At 36.2% G+C, this 19,368-nt stretch overlaps 1 protein-coding gene across 2 annotated transcripts in view; it reads left to right on the forward strand.

Moving 5' to 3' along the window:
* The window catches only part of LOC129942473 (phosphatidylinositol phosphatase PTPRQ), a 40,324-nt gene that overhangs the window by 14,982 nt on the left and 5,974 nt on the right, over positions 1-19,368 (forward strand). For both annotated transcript variants that reach the window (XR_008781037.1, XM_056051449.1), the window contains exons 2-13: positions 6,561-6,812; positions 6,890-7,008; positions 7,081-7,353; positions 15,162-15,356; positions 15,435-15,590; positions 15,932-16,225; positions 16,278-16,714; positions 16,772-16,931; positions 17,069-17,386; positions 17,447-17,788; positions 18,788-18,939; positions 18,996-19,311. Coding sequence is in view for 1 of the 2 variants with exons in the window: in XM_056051449.1 (XP_055907424.1) it covers positions 6,589-6,812; positions 6,890-7,008; positions 7,081-7,353; positions 15,162-15,356; positions 15,435-15,590; positions 15,932-16,225; positions 16,278-16,714; positions 16,772-16,931; positions 17,069-17,386; positions 17,447-17,788; positions 18,788-18,939; positions 18,996-19,311 (2,986 nt within the window). In the remaining variant the exon portion in view is untranslated. The remainder of the gene's footprint in view (positions 1-6,560; positions 6,813-6,889; positions 7,009-7,080; positions 7,354-15,161; positions 15,357-15,434; positions 15,591-15,931; positions 16,226-16,277; positions 16,715-16,771; positions 16,932-17,068; positions 17,387-17,446; positions 17,789-18,787; positions 18,940-18,995; positions 19,312-19,368) is intronic.

A 19,368-nucleotide genomic window follows, 5' to 3' on the forward strand; every position in this document is an offset into this window, starting at 1 on the left:
GACAATGGTGTCAAGATCAGAATTTAGTGATCTTATCATACGCTGCCGTTGAAGTTCCACATCCGAAGGACAAGGATGTGAATCTAGAAACGAATATGAAAACCTGAGGGTATTTTCGTCGGCGAGATAGTTTAATGGATTAGAACTTAGAAGTAACAGACAAAAGATCGTTTATGAATATAAGGAACAGAGTCGGAGACAAAACAGAGCCCTGGTGTGCCCTGAGTGCAATAATCTTACTTTCTCAAAAACGATGTAAAGATTTGTTCCACTGTTCGGTGAGTTGAACCATGAGATCACCAGTGGACCTATTGCTACGAAAGCCGTATTGTCGGTCATTAAGAAGTTTTCGATCTTCGAGATATTTCTTGAGCTGATAATTAATCAACGTTTCCATGACCTTGGAAAGAAGGGACCTTAGTGCAATTGGACAATAGTTTAAGGGGGAGGAGGACTCGGCTTTTTTAGGGACAGGCTGGACAAATGCAGTTTTCCATCCACTCGGGAAGAGACCTGTTGAAGAACACCTCTTAAGAACAATAGGGGTAATACTATCCGGGCCAGCGGATTTGTGTATGTCAAGGTCATTCAGTACTCTTGCGACTGCACGAGTGCGAAAGAAGATTCTTCCCATAGAATCATTTACGCTCTCAAGAACAGGAGGACTCATGACACTATCCGGTAGCGGTGAATTAACAGCAAAATGTGCTGCAAGCAAATTTGCTTTATCAATCGAGCTAACATACAGAGTGTCATTGGAAACGAGCATCGGAACCGAGCATGACGTGGTGTTTCGTACGTTTTTTACAAATGACCAGACATTTTTATTACCTTTGGGACATTGTGCAAAAATTTGGTTCGTCGAATATGACCATTACAGGTCTTTCTAGCTTGTTTAAACTTATTCCGGTTTTGCTCAGTCGGGTTGGCTTTAAAACAACGGAACCTAAAGTTAATATATTGAATTTTGGAAATAAACGTCAATAAACCATAATCACAGATTTCGAGCAATGAGTTGAAAACCCGTCAAATCCACAAAACCTGACTGTTTAGTGTGTTTAATGGATTGGTGGAATATTGTTCCACTATGATAACTTACTTCTTCGTTCATCAATTGAACAACCATGATTTGTAGAAGCTTTCAACAAGACTGTGCATTGTGCAACATATCACACAGCTTGTGTCACAATTGATTTAATGAAGGAAACGTTTGGTAAGCGTATAGTTTCACGTTACAGGCCCGTGAATTGGCCTCTAAGATTGTGTGATTTAACATTGCTTGACTATTTTCTGTGGGGATATTTGAAGTCACTAATCTAATCTAAAGTAAATATCATGTCAACTAAAAGTAATCATCTCTTTTTAATTCTATTTTAAAATTCTATACCCTTTACTTAGGATGCGTAAAAAAGAAATTTATTTCAACTTCGAGAATATACAATAATATAAATTATTGAAAATACACAATCTAATTTCATATCACTAATACACAAAAATGAAAAATTCCAAGACACTAATCGGCAATTATTTTTAATTAAAAAATACTGTTTGATATATGTACGTGAATTGATTTATACAAACTATTATTGATAGCAATTTTAGACGATAGTGATTTTAGCGCTATCCGTAGTTTTTATCAAAACATGAGTTAAGTTTCAGCGGGAATACAATATGTAATTAACTATCCACTGACCAAACGTAAAGTGACTCATTAACCGATTTTGGAGCGAGACTTTTATATTATCGATTTTGACGAGACTGATAGCAAAAGTGTCACAACATGCGTTATCTTGTGGCGATAAATCTCAGAACTTCAGTAACTATACTTCAGTTTCAATTTGTAAAAAATCTAGGATTTCGGACTGAGAAAGTTACATTTCATTTCGCAAATAATTAATTCTTGAAATGTTATGATAGGAATCGATTCAGCGGCTAACTCTGAGAAACGTATCCAATATTTCCCAACTTAACTGTTAACTTCTTGGCCAGACACATTTTGAGAGGGAGGTAGTAGGTACAGATCCAAGTACTTTGAGTTTTTTAGACGTATGGTTTTGAAGAACAAAAAAAAGCATATAACGTAGTCTGATAAGTAATGAATTTAGCCTTACTATAAAGATAATGGTTTGACATTATGATTTAAAAGTGAGTAAGTGGCTTGAATAAATTATAGCCGAGTGGCCCAACTACCGACCATTTTTGAAGCATGAGGCCATTTAAGGGAAATATGTCAGCAATAACGCGTCCAAGACAAGTTACAAATGCAATGGAATAGCAAACCAATCTAAGTACAAATCAACTGACGGCTTTCAAAAAGACCAACTCCGAAAAAAGTATTACCAGATTGAAAAAAACATGTTTAAGAATCATCCGTTATAATCATATGTTACATTTTACAAACACAAATGCAAAAATGGTATGCATTTTTCGTGTCTGTAACTGTTCACAAAAAAAACTGTAGTGTTCAATTTGTATGTCCCTTCTTACTTCTAAAACTCGTTAGCCCACTATATGGGGCATTGCCTGCATGCCTAGAGAATAAGCATTGTAGCAAGTTACTTTACCATCTCCAACGATGCCACTCGCTTTTGACATGATTTCATTTGCTGGAAATGAAAGATGACTTTGGAACCAATTTGACAACTTTGCAATGTCTGTATTATCTCTAATTTTACGTGCCTCCCCAAAATCTTCATGTTGCTCACTAGTAAAAAAAGAACGCCAGTAATGAGAAAATTTCATGAGTAGCAGTCAGCCCTAGAACCCATTTGCTAAGTACACTATCATTGATTCAACGCCCTGTTGTCAAGCCACCCATACTCTTCATTCCACGGATTAGAGTTTGTTCAATCGTCTGGTCCGACCACAGTCCTGTCCAAAATTGTTCAGTTCTTCTCATAGTAAAGTAACCCTCTTGCTTAAGGCTTTTAAATTCATCTGGGGTCATCACAGAATGCAGTTTTATCATGTCCTGCAAATATAGGTGACATGATTTGGCGTATGAGAAGTGTCAGTGCCAGTTAATATGGGCCGCTAAGCGTGAATAAAATCTTTAAGCAATGAATCCATAAGGCTGCTGTTGATCCATTTCAGGTCATTAACAGGTAAAATCCACCTAATCTGACTACATATTTTGATAGACGGGACTCAGATGAAGCTGCGTCAACAATTTCTTTGCTTTGTGTTTAAAGAGGCTGGTCAAATGGTACCACCAGGAATTTTTGGTCAAATTTGCAATACAAACTGCCGGCATAGAACAATGCAGTGTAATGTGTATTATAGTCGCACTGTGGAGAGTTTATGAACGGAAGAGGAATGATTTTAGTTTTTGCTAAAAAAAAATCTTGTTGTTATTGAGTGCATGAACCCTTTCCATCCTGGAACATCGTAAATGCCAATAAACTTTGATGACAACCGAAGAGTGTCAAATGGTTTTCTCTGTAACATTTCTTGTGAACACGCATTCACATTCTCAAAAACTAAATTTTTTAATCCACCATCTGTTTTCTGAAATGTTTCCAAAGGAAGTACTCCAAATTATCCAGTTGATTTAGCAAACGGTACTTTTTTCAGCTTTTTCCTTCGTGTGTCAGTTTCTTTTCCTATGGAATTAGATGCAGCGATGCATCTTATTCCGCCCAAAGAATGTTATGTATTTGGTCCATCTAACGTTCTGACATTAAAGTCCGCATTATCAAACACAAATTGATTAAATGAACCGCTTGAATCTGGTCGCGTGTGGCAAATAGCTGATATCTCCAACAACTGAGCTTTATAGTATGAAGAACAAAACTCTAAGCTTGATATAAGGTTTACCAACTTCTTAGAACCAAGCTTTCTGTATATATAAATAAGGCAAGTCTGCTTAGTATTGGAGACATGAATCATCTGGGACGCAAAACTGATATAATACTATGCCCTATTGAGATGCACTTCCTTTTTCTATTTTCTATGTTAATTTTCGTTATTACAAGAGTTTTCAGAAAAGTTTTTGGGGTTTTAGGTACACAATCGTCATCAACGTGTTTGAAAAATCATCACATGTTTTCCTTAGATGCCTATAGAGTTATTTTACAAACTAAAACAAGTACAAACAAATTAATATCATATTTCTTTACAACAGTTAATAAGCTTTAATTTTGAAGAAGATTATTTTTGATACGTTAAATAGTTTTTTAAGAAAAGAGGCTGGGATGCGACCCACACTGATAACTTACCATCCCGTCTGTCGATTTGTCTTGCTTAAAAGTTTGTCTATATGTACTCGTATCAATTTTTACCAAATTTGCGTACTATTTTTTGTAGATTTTATTTTTTATGGAAAAACGGACTGTTGGATTTTTATTTTAAAATTACTGAATATCGAAAACAATATTTTCTATGAAATAAAATAAGTTTGAGTCGAAAGTAAATTTTTACCAAGTTTTGTTAATTTTTTTTTTAGGTTTTTAATTTTTTGTACAAAAACTCTCAATTCGATTTTTTTCAAAATTTTACTGAATGTTAACAACAATATTTTTTGAAAGAAAAAAGTAGTTTAAAGCCAATATCTACAATTTTTGAAAAGATATTTGAGTAGAAAATCATTTTTTACCAACTTTTGTTAATTTTATTCGGGTTTTAATTTTTTGTAAAATGACTGTCAATTCGATTTTTTTCAAAATTTTACGTAATGTTGAAAACAATATTTTTTGAAAGATACAAGTAAATTAAACCCAATTTCTCAAAGTTTTGAAAAGATATTTGAATCGATATTCAATTTTTACCAACTTGAATTAATTTTGTTTTTAGGTTTTTATTTTTGTAAAAAAACTGTCAATTCGATTTTTCTCAAAAAATAATCAGATGTCAAAAACATTATTCTTCGTTGCACAAAATTGTTTTGGAGATGAAATCGTATTTTAATCGTAAAATTTTGGAGGTGACAATTTTTTTTTTCAGTTTTTTTGATTTATAAAAAACAACCGTTAATTGGATTTTTTTTCAAAAAATATACTTCTTTGATATCACGTTTCAATATATTATATAAAATTTAATTCAAGTCTCTAGCGTTTTTGGTTCGTAAGATATTATAAAGGGTTAACCAAAATTTTCACATTTTTTTCAAACTGCTATGGTAAAAAAACCACACACGCAGTTTTCTTAAGAGCCCTTTCTGCATCTTTCTGCCTTATTATCTGTATAGCAAAATTTATTTAACATCAATATCTCTTCTGGTTCTTGAGCTATGGACGACGAATGTCGCGTACGTACGGACGTACGGACGTACGAACGTACGTACACACGCACGCACAGACATCTTTCTAAAAATCTTTTATTTTGACTCTAGGGACCTTGAAACGTCGAGAAATGTCAAAATTTTCAATTTGACAAATCGGACCCATTACAATAACTTCCTATGTGAAGTTAATAAACCCAAAAAACTGAAAAAAACGTCTTCACTGCATCTAGAGTTATTTTTTTAAACTATAAAATTTAATGAGCTTTAATTTTGTGAAACAAAAGTTTTTGGTACGACAAATAGCTATCGTGATAAACTGAAACAAACACCATGTTTCTCTTAACTGCCGCTAGAGCTCACGCGTCGGATTCTTGGGGACTTTTTTTTTGGGTCATTTCCAGATATCCCTTTGTAATTGTGCCAAGTTTCAAAACTGTTGGATTTATTTTGAGGTGAATGAATTTTTTTTTATCATTGACTAGACTTTTTCTTCAATTTTCAGTTGAAATATTTTAACTATTTCTGCAAACATTAAATCTTCATAAGTTGTTAAATTTCAGCTCTTTTCCAAACTATAAACCATTTATGCTTCAATACTTTTCAATATAAAAAGGAAAAACAGTTTGGAAGTAAGCTTTTTTGTTGAAACGGTGCATGTATTTTAAAACTTGGGTAAATAATTCAAATTAAAGTTTGAATTAGAAATTACGGGTCAAAATTCACTCCAAAACGATTTTTAAGAACTATAAAAGTATTTGATTCTCGGTTTACTCAAAACTACATAACGAGTCAAATAAAAATTTATAACTATTGAGAATTTCCAGCAACAAGAAGATACAATTAATTCGTGGTTTGAAAAATCATTATACATTTATATTCGAATTTAGTCCTTTGAAAAAGTTTTGTTTTGTTTGTGTTCCAGCGTTATTATTTGGAACCAAGGACGTTTGATCTAAAAATAATAAATTAGGTGGAGCAACAGTTCGTTGAGAAATAGGGCCTAGTGACTTACAACTCTTAACCATTCCTTTCTTTCTTTAAAAGGTATCGTCATTTTTAGGAAGACTAAGAATACACATTTTTCATATTTTCTATCGCTAAATAACCTTAAAGTAGTCGTATATACATATATATCGCAAATAATAACAATTTGTTCAGTATAACAACGTAAACAATAAGTTTCCTTTGGTGAATCAACAATCAGTTGTGTGTTTTTTTTTAGAGTAAAGTGTACTTGAGATGTAATTTGATTTTTTCCATGTAAAATTAATTTTCAACGAAAACATCAGATTAAAAACTGCATGTATTTTCATTTTTAAACACTCCTATACTCCTATAGCAATAATAATGTAACAAAAACTTTAACAATGTTAAACCATCTTAAAGAATGGAACTCACTTTGTCTATTAGTGGTTTCTATATTATTAATATTATGTAAGACCACAACAACTTTGGACACAGATCCGGACTACAAAATAGATTACATTGCATCAACAAATAAGATAGAATTTTTTGTAGGAAATGAAAACTATACGCTTAAAAGTGTTACGTGTAAAAGCATGCAGGGAGTCTTCGAGGGAAATAGTACTTGGTAATTAAAATATTCAAAAAGCTATTACGTTAAATTAAATTTGAAATTGTTTTTTTTTTTTTGTTGTGTAATTATAGTGAAGGCCTTGAACCATGTACTGCTTACATCGCAACTCTTGTTCTGGCTTCAGCAACTGTCCTAGAAGAACAAGCCAATAATTTGGATCAGACATTAAATGTCAATACAACTTATGCAAGTATGATTAATTACTATTTGAAGTATTTGACCGATTGATTTTATTTTTTTGAAAATGTTTGTTTCTTTTCAGTTCCTCGCATTGAAGATGTCTTAGTTGAGCCCAATCAATACAGCATGTCAATTAAATGGAAAACGTACAATCGATCTTGTGTTTCTAATTTTGAAATAACAGTCAAGTCTCCAAACAAGGAATACAAAAATGAAGTCCAAAACGATAAGGACAATATTGAGATTGATACTTTAAATCCATGTCAATTGCATAAGATTCAACTTAAGACAACGGATATCAATGGATCAGTTGTCGGTCAACCGTATACTACTGAAGCTACAACAGATTATGCTGGTTTGTTAATATTTTAGTATTTAATTTAATTGACTAAATGTATGTAAAAAGTACGCACCTATTAACTCTTAAAAACTTCATTACTATGAATTTTAAAATAACAGTACGTAAACGCCATAGTGCACCTAACAAAATATTTGTAATAGTGGCAGGTAGATTTTAAAATGTCATTGCAGCCATGTTGTTTAATTTTTTGATTATTTATTAAATACGTTGAGTGCTAACGTTGAGATTACAATATTTTCTAAAATCTAAACTTAAAACTAACGTAATTTGAACTACTTTATTTTATAACTCTTATTATCGTTAACACTCAACAAATTGAAATAAGTATTCGATCTGTTAAAAACAATTCTCATTTAAACATTCTCGGAAAAAACTACAAAATCAAGGTCAGAAATTGGATTCTCTAGGTTAGGTTAGGTTAAAGTATCTGTGGATACAGAATTCACACACTTAGGCTAAAAGAAAGACTAATTGTGATACCACATGAAAAAAACTAGGGAATTACTTCTTACTAGTCGAACCATTTTTAGCTTTTTATAAAGCGAAGAAGATATTTTGATATCCTTATTAGCTAGTTCACTGGGATTATCAAAAAGGTAGTCTCGCAGATGAAGTTTGCGTCTTAGTGGAAGAGCAGGGCAAGTGCAGAGGAGATGAGAGATCTTCTTCTTCGTCCATACAGCTTCTGCAGAAGTAATTTAAGGCTACACCAAGTCGTATTGCGTGTCTATAAGACAGTGTCCCGTAGGCACACCTATTAGGGAGGTTATATGAAGTCTGCTTTAAGGTAACAAGTCTTTAGAGCGCTTTAGGTCCAGTGAAGGCCATATGAGTTTTGTGGCTGCGCATGTTGGTAAATTGTGCTACCTAGAGTTTGTTATCGCCAAAGCTGCTTCTTTAAGCAGAAGTTTACTTGTAACTATCGGTATACCTGTCTCCTCCCTTTAAGGTGAAATAGGCTCTACAATATCCCGTGATGTCTCTGTGGTCAGGCACCCAACATAAGAAATGTTAAATTGCTGCGCCATCTCCATAACAGACGATCGACAATCGAGGGCCGTTTGTAATGAGTTCCTGTATGTAGCCCAGTCAGTTTTCCGATAGTTTCGAAAAGTCAATGGACTCGGGTTATCATCCACATTTATTTTGAACTGGATATATCTATGATCAGAGAACGAGTGTTCTTTGGATACTTTCCAGTCTAAGATCATATGGTGTGTACTATCTGAGACAAGAGTTATGTCTAAGACTTCTTGTCGAGTTTTAGTTATGAAGGTTGGTTAATTACCAACATTACTTACTAAGAGGTTAGTACCAAGAATATACTCAAAAAGAGACTCACCTCTGTCGTTGATATTCGTACTGCCCCATACAGTATGATGAGCGTTAGCCAATAATTAGGCGGATCCTTTGCCTTTCCGCTTCAGCGACGACTTTTTCCAGGGAGAAGGCCAAGGTGGTCATGCCCAAGATACGCCGATACCAGCCAGAAACTTCCTTTGGTTGTTTCCAGCCTAGCTACGGTGGTATCTTTGTCACTGAAACGATTTACTAGTATGCAAGATCTAGGTTCACCTTTATCTGTCACACAAAGTGTGTAGTATCCAGGAGTCCTGAGTCCTCGAACAACGGATCCTACAATCCATGGCTCTTGGATCAGGACAATGTCTTCCCCGTTACTCGCCAGACGGAGAAGAAGTGAGGCCGAGGCCTTTATGGAGTGTTGGAGATTAATCTGTACTAACTGCAGCATTTTGGCTTCAATTAGGCAGATCAACCTCCACCACGGTTTTGTTCTGATCCTCTGAGTCTGAGGATGAACCCAAGAGTTCGTCCTCGCTGAGAAGGATCATGTTAGGTTCGTCCTCAGTCTCCATTAAGGATGGACTGTCCACGACTTTTGTAGAGGGTGCAGTCACGATTGGAGAGGACAAGGGTGCATCGTCACCCTCTGTTAGGAGAGAAGGCGACGTCCCAGGTTCACCAACCGCTAGTTCACCTTCGGTAGTTTTTGAAGGCCCGCTTACCGCGTTAACCTCATCTTTTTTATAAATTCGAATTTTAATGGATTCGAAGCCATAGTTTATGGAGCCCTCATTTAGGGCTAGAGGAGCCAAGGATTCTTTAGTGAGTACCACAATGGCGTTCCTAAAAAGACCCTTCACTTCTTCTAGCTTGGCTATTTTCCAGTTATGCGTCGGAAGGGACAGGTTGAAAACTTTCACCATCTCGAGAATGTCCTCGGTACCAGCAGGTTCGATCGGTATCCAGATGCGGGCTCTAGGTCTGCTAGGAATGTCTTCCACAGCGACAACCTCGAGCTTCGCACCTGGCCAAACTTCACCTAACAGGCTGACAGCAAGCTTGTAAAGGTCACACAAACCATGAGTTTGACATGGCCTTGATGCCAACCCCCATCGCTTATGGAAGGAAGTGGTCCTCGAAGCTCCGAGGCCGTTTTGGTGTCGGTGCGGCCCCCTCGGTAGACCTTTCTCTTTTGGACGTTTTCACTTAGCCAGGAGAGAATCTCTTTGATCGCCAAAATGTCCGCTTGAAAGACGCTACAATGATTAGGGAGGCGGAAAAAGATGCTTAGATTAAACTTTTCTGAGTACACACCACTGCCAACTCCCTCATTTATCTTGGATCCATCTGTATAAAAATGAATGCTTTTGTCATCCAGGAGTTTTTGTTTTCCCATTCATGTCTGGATGGAATGGATACGTGGAAGTTTTTTCCAAAATGGGGTTTTGGAATAGTGTAGTCTATGTACTTTGGTATAGAACCGAAGAGGTTCAAAATGATAGAGTGCCCCACATTATTGTTTGTCCATTAAGATGAGGCGTTGAGTCTTATAGCTGCACTCGCGGCCACTTGTTTGCTAAAGATGTCGAGGGGTGTCAGATGGAGGAGAGTGTCTAACGCTGCTGAGGGTGTGGTTCTCAATGCCCCGCTTATGCAGAGACATGCAGTGCATTGGACGATGCTGAGTTTGTCGTAGTATGTGACTTTTTCCAGTGCAGACCATCATACTGCAATACCGTGCATAAGTACTATTCGGATGACCGATGTGTATAGCCAATAGGTTATGCGAGGTTGAAAAATCTATTTGCTTCCTATGGCTTTCTTGCAAAGGAAAAGAGCTACGGTAGCTTTTTTAACTCTTTCCTGTATATTGGATTTCCAACTTAATTTTTTGTCCAATATCAAACCAAGATATTTGGCTTCATTGGCAAAAATTAGTGGTACTTTTTTTATTGAAGAAGGTACAATTACTGGGATCTTGTATTTCCGTGTAAAAAGGACGAGGTCTGTTTTTTGAGAATTAATACTAAGTCCAAAGTTATCAGCCCATCTAGTGAGCATATTGAGTGCGTATTGGAGGAGGTCTCTCAGTGTATTAGGATGTTTTCCTTTGACGGCGATAGCAACATCTTCAGCATACGCAACCACTCCGTACCCTTCCCTCTCAAGGGATATTAGCAGTTCCACAGGAGAGGGGACAGAACACCACCTTGCGGAGTGCCTCTACCGACAAAATTTTTGTACAAATCCTGCTTTTTAGCATTAAATTAATCAACTCATAGAGACGTTTAGGGTTGTAATAGCAGAAGTGATAGCGGATGTGTCAACGTTGTTGAAAGCGCCCTCAATATCCAGTAAGGCAAACATAGTATATTCCTTTTGCTCTAGGGAGTATTCGATAGTTCTTACCAGAGTGTGAAGGCTGTTTCTACCGAATTCCCTTTGCAGTAAGCATGCTCAGACATCAATAGTCTCTTATCAATGCTATTACGTACATGGATATCAATCAATCGTTCTAGAGTTTTGAGAATGAATGATGATAGGCTAATAGGTCTTAAGGGTTGAAATGCGAGCATTTGCCCGCATTGGGAATGAAAACAACCTTTGCTTCTCTCCATCGCTGAGGTATATAGACCAGATCAGAGCCCATGACAAGACCTTGAGGAAAAGTTAGGTTAATACCCGACCCAGGATGGTTTGTTGTGTTAACGGATTTGGAGCTATCTGGGAAGTGGGTGTCTAATAGCAGGTTCAGCGTTTCTTCGGAAGAGTTAGTCCATGTGCCATCTGAGTTTTTAAAACAACTAGGCATGGTTGGATTTGTCGAGAGAATCTTTCTTAGCCTTGATGCCTCCGAGGATTCATCTATTGAGCTACAGAAGGATCTCCATGAGGATCTTTTCGCTATTTTTAATTCTTGTTTATACTTTTTGAGGGATTCTTTATAGGAATCCCAATCTTGGGGATGTCTAGACTTTTTTGCACGATTGAAAAGCCTTCGACATATTGTCTTACATTTGTCAATATTTAAAATTATTTAAATTTGTATTGCACCATTCAGAAAACTGATTTAGATCTTCTTGTAGCTCTTTACAGTCCTAATGCAGTAAATAATTCAAAATATTTTAAGATCTTCTTCATAGATTACTGATATAAAGTTATTTATAACTGTAACGTTGATAAATCAAATAAAGAGCAATGGACCAAGGTGACTACCGTGAAGTACACCAGATTTGACATGAAGGGTTACTTCTGAACGTGACGTTTTAATATACATCTTTAAGATATGACAAAATTAACAAAAGTCGGTGGTTAAATCATATTTAACTAAATTTATTAAGAAGATTATATTAAAATAATTTGTCAAAGACCTTGCTAAAGTCTGTGAAGATGCAATCCACTTAAAAATATTTTGAAAAGCGTCAATCACTTGCTTACTTAGGTCTTCAGATCTGTTAAGTCCGTTGGAAACCACTTAAGGGGCATAGGGCCTCTACTAAGCCTATGCGCCATCGTGTACGGTTTCCGGAGATCTGTTTCAGCTTACTCCAACCCTTGCCTGATTCCGCCTCCAATTTCCTGCACCATGTGCTTCTCGTTCCTCCAGCTCTTTTTCCTTCTTGTTTGAGCGGATTCTACTGCATTGCTTGGCCTGCAATGCAGTCGTTAAAGAAGCACAGATTTGACATTTGTACGAAACGGTCGAAGCTTTGTTCTTAAGCTGATAAAGCTATTCCTCCAAATTTTTGACAGCATACCGAACGCCGCTTTTGCTTTGAAGATGCGGCAGATGATGTCTTGTTCGGTTTCGCCTTCAATGAAAACGATGCTTCCAAGATATTAAAAGCTAACCACTTTTTCCACAGGCTGCGAGAAAATATTTATTTGAGAGGATGGTCGAGGTTCCGAGGCTGATCATTTTTGTTTTGCCGGAATTAATTTTCAGCCCCACAACTTCTGCTTCTCTCTCCACACTTGTTGTCCTTTGATGGAGATCCATGATCTTATGAGAAAGTACTTTAAATAGAATATTAAAGTCCATTGGCTCCCTCCGCTACCTGACAGAGCTGAGCGCAGTACATCGCTTATTACCAACAAAAACAATATTGACGACAGAATACAGCCCTGTCTCACTCCGCTTCAGATTTAAAATCATCTGACAACCTACCATCGTCCAGAACGTGATACTTGGATCAATCATATGTTGCTTTAATAATAGCAATTAGTTTTTGGGATACCTCTCGTCCATAAAGCTAACAAGATATACTCCCTGTTAACGCTATCAAAGGCCTTCTCCAAGTCGATGAACAGCAGGTGTAGTGGTGATCGATATTCAAAGCACTGTTCAATAATGATCCGCAGGGTGTTGATTTGATCAGAACAGGAGGATCCAGGGCGGAATCCTGCTTGTTCGCCATCAAGTGTGGCCTCAAGGTGTTCTCTGATGCATTCCAGTATAACTCTTGCTACTATTTTAGCAACGGCTGGTAGAACGCAAATTCTTCTCCAGTTTTGGCACTTTGTAAGATCTCCTTTTTTTGGGAGCTTGACGATAATTCTCTTCTTCCACTTATGGGAGAAGCGTTCAGTGGTCCAGACTTCTTTTATGAGCGGATAAATCTGTTCACTTGATGACGTTGGCGCTGCTTATAAAAGCTCTACGGGAATTCCATCAAGTCCTACCACTTTGTTGTTCTTAAGTGCTTAAATTGTGGCAACGATCTCATCTTTACTGGGATGTGCGGTGCTGATTCGGGGATTAGTTTGTTCAGGCGCTTCAGAAGGTATCGACTGCACGTTGTTTGCAACGTTGATGCAGTTACGCTTGTCGCTGTGCACACTGCGGTGAATCCCCGCTTTTTCATGCGATACGAGGACTCCAGCTCGTTTCTTTCTTCCTCTTGTGCAGCAGTTATTCGAGCCCTTAGCTGTTGGACTTCGTTGGTCCTTGCCCAAGATTCTTCTGAAAGCCAAGTTTTGTTGCTTCCTTTTTTCCACCCGACTATTCTGTCCGCTCCTGAAATAGAAACATTTTTCACAGGTGTTCTATGTTGTCATGTACTGTGCTGCTGATTGTTCTTATTTCATGAGACAGGTGCTCCCTGAATTGTTGACGGGTCGTGGCAAGTCCCATATCGGCACCTCTTCTATTTCGTACATCCAAGAGACTGCTTCTAAAGCGTCGACTAATCGTGGAGTGGTCAATTTGGTTGGCAGAGGCTTGCTTGTCCTTCGACTAATTTTATGACAGAGTTAGTGTTCAAACATAGTGCCACCCATCACAAGGCTATTGGCGTTGCAGAAGTCAGTGAACCTCTCACCATTATCATTGCAACTGCTGACTCCGTGAGCACCCATCACATGCCTTAGCTTATTTTTGTTACTGCCAACCTTAGCATTGAGGTCTCCCATAACCAAAATAATATCTCCGCGGGAGTGTTGTTGTAGGCGGATCCTATTTGACTATAAAAACATTTTTTCTCTTCATCAGATGCGAGCTCCGTCGCTCCGTAACACTGTATAATGGGGACGGGTCAAACTCTACTCTGAAACCTAGCTTTGATAAGCCTTTCACCAAGGGGCTACCACGAAATAAGGCTTCTAGTTGCCGTTTTGTAAGGATTAACCCAACTCCAGCTTCTCGAGCGTTTCCTGGATCATGACCTGAGTAGAGCGGTACAGTGCTACGTGACGGTGACTTGTATTTGCCCAACCATCGCACTTCGCTTAACCCCAAGATATCTATTATGTACCTCTAATTAGAGGTATCTGGTATGTGCGTACCTTCACTTAATGCATCCAGAAGCGTCCTCACATTCCAGAAACCAATCTTTGTCCGGGTACAATAGCCAAAAGTCGTCAACGAGTTATCATTAATTATCCGAGGCGTAATTTCGGTTTCTGTAGCGGGTGTTCAGTTACGAATAGTGCTAATCTCCGTAACCTATTCTGAAACTTCTCCCTTACAATTTTTGCTAATATATGTACATTGGGATACACAAATCATTGCCCGGGGGCCACCACGAGTAGGTAAAGTAAGAACTTCGACATGGCAAGAAAGTTGCATTACTGGCCTAAACCAAGTTTTAGGCAATCACCAACTACCCGATCTGCCATGCCGCAGGCACCCTCAATTAATTTCAATTCCATTACACATTAAAAAATCAACAATAATTACTTTTTTCAGTAATAATTACACAACAAATTTAAATAAATATAATTCAATTTAATCAATTAAAATTTTCACGATATTACACAATAAGTTCTTTTATGTGTGTTGTTTTCACTTGATGAATAAATAAAGAATTCAATTAACTTGACTGTAATCTAAAAGTGCTTTCCCTCAAAAACTTCAACATAAACTTTTTACAATTATATTTTATTCGTAGGTGGACATGCTGTATAATAACAATGTACCTAGGCCATGTCTTTAAAATTATAAAATACTCTTACGTTATATTTAAAAGACTCTTATAAATACTAATCATTTCTTTTAGAGCCTGGTGATGTGACAAAAATTAAATTTGAGCCTCTTGAAAAAGATTCTGTAAAGGTTACATGGAACCCTCCCAAATATAAGACTTGTATTAATTTTTATTTTCTTAAATGGTCAACAATTGAATGTATTGAAGAATTTAATAAAAAGTCAAAAGGAATTTTTCCCGATAAAGGACAAATTAAAAAAGATGATGGTAAGAATGATAATAAAAAAAATAAATATTTACAATATTTGCTTATTTTATATTTATTTATTTATATTTTTGTTTCAGAATGCAAATGGAATGATAGTAATATAACAGATCCAAATACAAAAGAATTCACTATTAATCAATTAGATGGTTGCGAAGAATATGGCTTGATTTTCCATATTAATGATGTTTCAAACGCGAAATCTGGGATAAACTCATTTACATCGCCTGAACAATGTAATCATTTTTATATTTTGACGTGATCTGACGTATTTGGATTGTCTTTATTGTAGTTGTTTGAAACGATTATTCATTTTGAAGTTTCAAGTTAGCATTTGACACCTGTCACACTTATCTGTCATTTGAAATAATAGATCTACAAGAGTGGTAATCGCTGTGTTTGTTTTATTAGCATTACTTTTAAAAACGAAAAATTAATAATATATTTTTAAAAGGGTTTTAAAAACTGCAAAGAAGGTTTATCCAAATACGCCCTGAATTCGGGGAACATAAATAAGATTCATTTGAATCCAAACAGTGCCTTTTTAATGCAAAACAAACATTTTACTTTGTTACAGTGCCTGGACTTATAGCTTATGGAAAACATAAAATAAGCTCCACTGAAGTCACAATCATTTGGAAATTGCCAAAGGAAAATAAAAAATGTGTTGACTTGTACAAGGTACAAATGCAGGGACCAATCCAAAAGGATCGTGAGGTTCAAGTGACATATGAAAGTGAAACCAAAGAAACACTCGCCCGATTTATTGAACTAGATCCATGCGGGGAGTACAACATTTCAGTTCAACCATTTGGCCGTAATAAGTTGCCAGGAATTAAAATTAATTCCAGTCTCGTCCTCGATCAAGCCAGTAAGTTTTGTTTTCCGTTTAAGTACAACTTCATTGACTTTTAAAAATCCAGAGCCTACACAAATTCGAAATGTCACGGTTGAAGCCAAGCCCAAAGAGCTTTATTTAACATGGAATCCACCTGAATTTTCGGACCTATGTCTGGAAGGTTATCGAATTTCTGCGTGGGGTGACAGTTCGAGTTCAGTTTTTGATAAGGAAACCAACGAAACGGAAATCCTTATAACCAAACTTGTTTCCTGTCAGGTCTATACAGTGCAAATAATTCCATATACAAAATCTAAAAAGAAGGATGGAATTCCAGAGCATATTGAACAGATCACTTCACCAATGGTAGCAGCTCCCCCAGATCCATTTCAATCGACTCTCATCCAAAGTCACAGCATGGAGTTGAGTGCAAGGGTAAATGACAATGACTATTTGACAAATAAGTGTCAAACTTTTTTCGCTCGTTTTGTGTGTGAGACATCGAAGAATGTTCCATTTACGGTAAGTATAAAAGATCGGTTTGTAATTTTGTGTGTAAAGGTTCTGTGTTTTCTCTAGAGTGTGGTGAAATATGTCGAAGGTAGTTTGGGAGATGTCAGTTTTAAGGCGACAATGTCTCCACTCTCTCCATTTACTGATTATGTGTGCAAGGCTGATTTTTACAACACCGCTGGATGGTCAAACTATACACCCCGAGTTTTTACCACAGATAAATATTGTGAGTAAAAGAATTCCGGAATTCAACCGTTTTCTTATTTAGTTGTGTTGTTTTTGTGGTTAAGATGGATTTCAATGTAGAAATTCGATGAAAAGTTAAAACAAAAATTACAAATTCATATGAACTACATGTTCCAGATCCAGGAACACCAACCAATGTTAGTGTGAAATCTCTTACCACTAATATTATACGCTTCCAATGGGACATGCCAGTCTATCCTAATGGCAACATAAACGTTTACATGTTATACTTCCGTCAAATGCAACCGGCTTACTACATTCCACCACAATGTAAAATTCAGGTTTTTGAACCGAGTAATTCAGAGACATCACGTTTGGAAGCAGAATTTTCTGGTCTTCAGCCGTATTCGTATTACAGTGTTCAAATAGCCGCACAAAATGAATACGGCACAGGTGAATTTACGTTGCCCATTTTGGAGAGAACATTGCCATCAGGTGAGTTATAATATTTATAAAAATTTAAATAGTTTAAACAAATTAAATTTTCCATTATAGTATCGGATGGATTGACAAATTTAAAAGTGATTTCTATCAATGGTCCAGATGTTAATTCGACAACTTTTAAGGCAAATGTTGTATTCAGTTGGCAATTGCCTTGCAAGTCCAATGGAGAAATCGATGAATTTGTATTGGAATTTGTGGGTAAACGTGAAGGCCATATTCCAGTTGAGTTCGTGCGTCGAGTTCAGCCTGTTTATGATGGAACAGGACTGATGACTTTTAATGAGACCAAATTAGATCCAGAATATGATTATAAGGTTTTGGTATCTGTTCGGAATAAGAATGTGCCTGAGAAGAGTGAACCAAAATTAATAGCTTTCCAATCTCCAGCTGGAAGTAAGTTAAAAAATTGTTGAGTTTCTTCAAAACAAGTTTAACGTTAAAGTTGACGTTAAGTCAATTTAAATGTCAATAAATTATTATTATTTGGCCAGTTTTTATTTCTAATGTTTTAGAGAATTTTCTTTGACGGAATAGGAGATTTAAGAACTTAACTTCACAAACCTCTACTTCAAGTTCATTAAACAAAAACTACCAAAATCATTATTGTCTACAACACACACCCCAGACAAGTCCATCACATTTTGTATTTTGTATTGTAAAGAAATATTACTTATGTATTTCTTTTTCAAATTTAGAAGCAACCTTTTTACAGAAAGCATTGAATGAAGTTGTGCAGAAAATAAATAGTTCATTGAATAATAAAGTTCAGCTATAAGTTGAATGAAAAAAAAAAACAGGATTGTCATTTTGACATAAGTTGACTTGACTCGATTGTAAGGGAGATTTTAATTGACTAACTTTCCAGTCAACTTTCCAATAAAGTTGCCTTATTTGGAAGGCAGTTTTTTGGCAGCTAGCCAATCAGATGCTGAAAGTTCCAATTTCTGATTGACTGTACTTACAAGTTCCTTATGTCGTCTAAACCTGCCCATTCTCACCTACCATCAAATTAACTTCGCATTTACTGACATCTTTTTTTAATCAAATTGTCGTGGTCTTAGATTTCTGACAGTAAAAGTGCGAAATGTGTACGATAAATTTACTGAAATCTCTGAGATATTAGAAATATAAACTGGCTTATTTAAAGACTACTTTCAAAATATTGAAAAACTTGAAATTGGAAACCCATATAAATTTTATTTGACGTAAAACTAGTTTTGGAGAAACTCCATAATATGTTCGTTCAAATATAGTTTAACACAGAACTCGTATTGACCAGTCCAAACCTATGAGATAATCACTTAGATCCAAGAACTTCAAAAACTGTGCATTTCGACTTTCAAAAAACTATGATTTTGTTTTCAATTTTTATATACAATGTTAAAATTTTAGTTCCTGATAAAATAGAAGACATTAGTGCAGCGAAAGTTGATCCTTTTGAAGCGAGTAATCCAACAATATCTGCAGTTGTTCGCTTCCCTACTGATATTCTCAGCTCTGATTCGGGAACAATTTTGTATGCTGCGCTTCTCTTGTCACAGAAGGTTAATTAAACACTCTTACACTAGATGTCACGCTTAAATCATTTTTAAACTTCCAGAATTGTAATTCAGAACCAGAATTACTTATTGGAGCCTTGGATAGCAACAACGAATGGCCAGATTCTGCATCTTGGATGGATTCGTACAGCAATACCGAATGCATTCGACAATATCAAACTACACCAATTCGATGGCAACCAATTCAGCCAAGATCTGGAAATGTCATTGAATACACAATTGGAGCTGAGTCATGTAGCAATGCAAGCAAAAGATTTTGTAATGGACCTCTGAAGGCAGACACTGAGTATCAAATGGTAATTCGACTTTTTACAAAGTCAAGTTTTAGTGATGCTGCTGTTTTGGAATTCAAAACTGGTATAGAAATGTTAATTTTTGAAAAATATTTTACAATCAAATTGAATTGGTTTTCCT

The sequence above is a fragment of the Eupeodes corollae genome, chromosome 1, assembly GCF_945859685.1.
Source record: "Eupeodes corollae chromosome 1, idEupCoro1.1, whole genome shotgun sequence".
Lineage (NCBI taxonomy): Eukaryota > Metazoa > Arthropoda > Insecta > Diptera > Syrphidae > Eupeodes > Eupeodes corollae.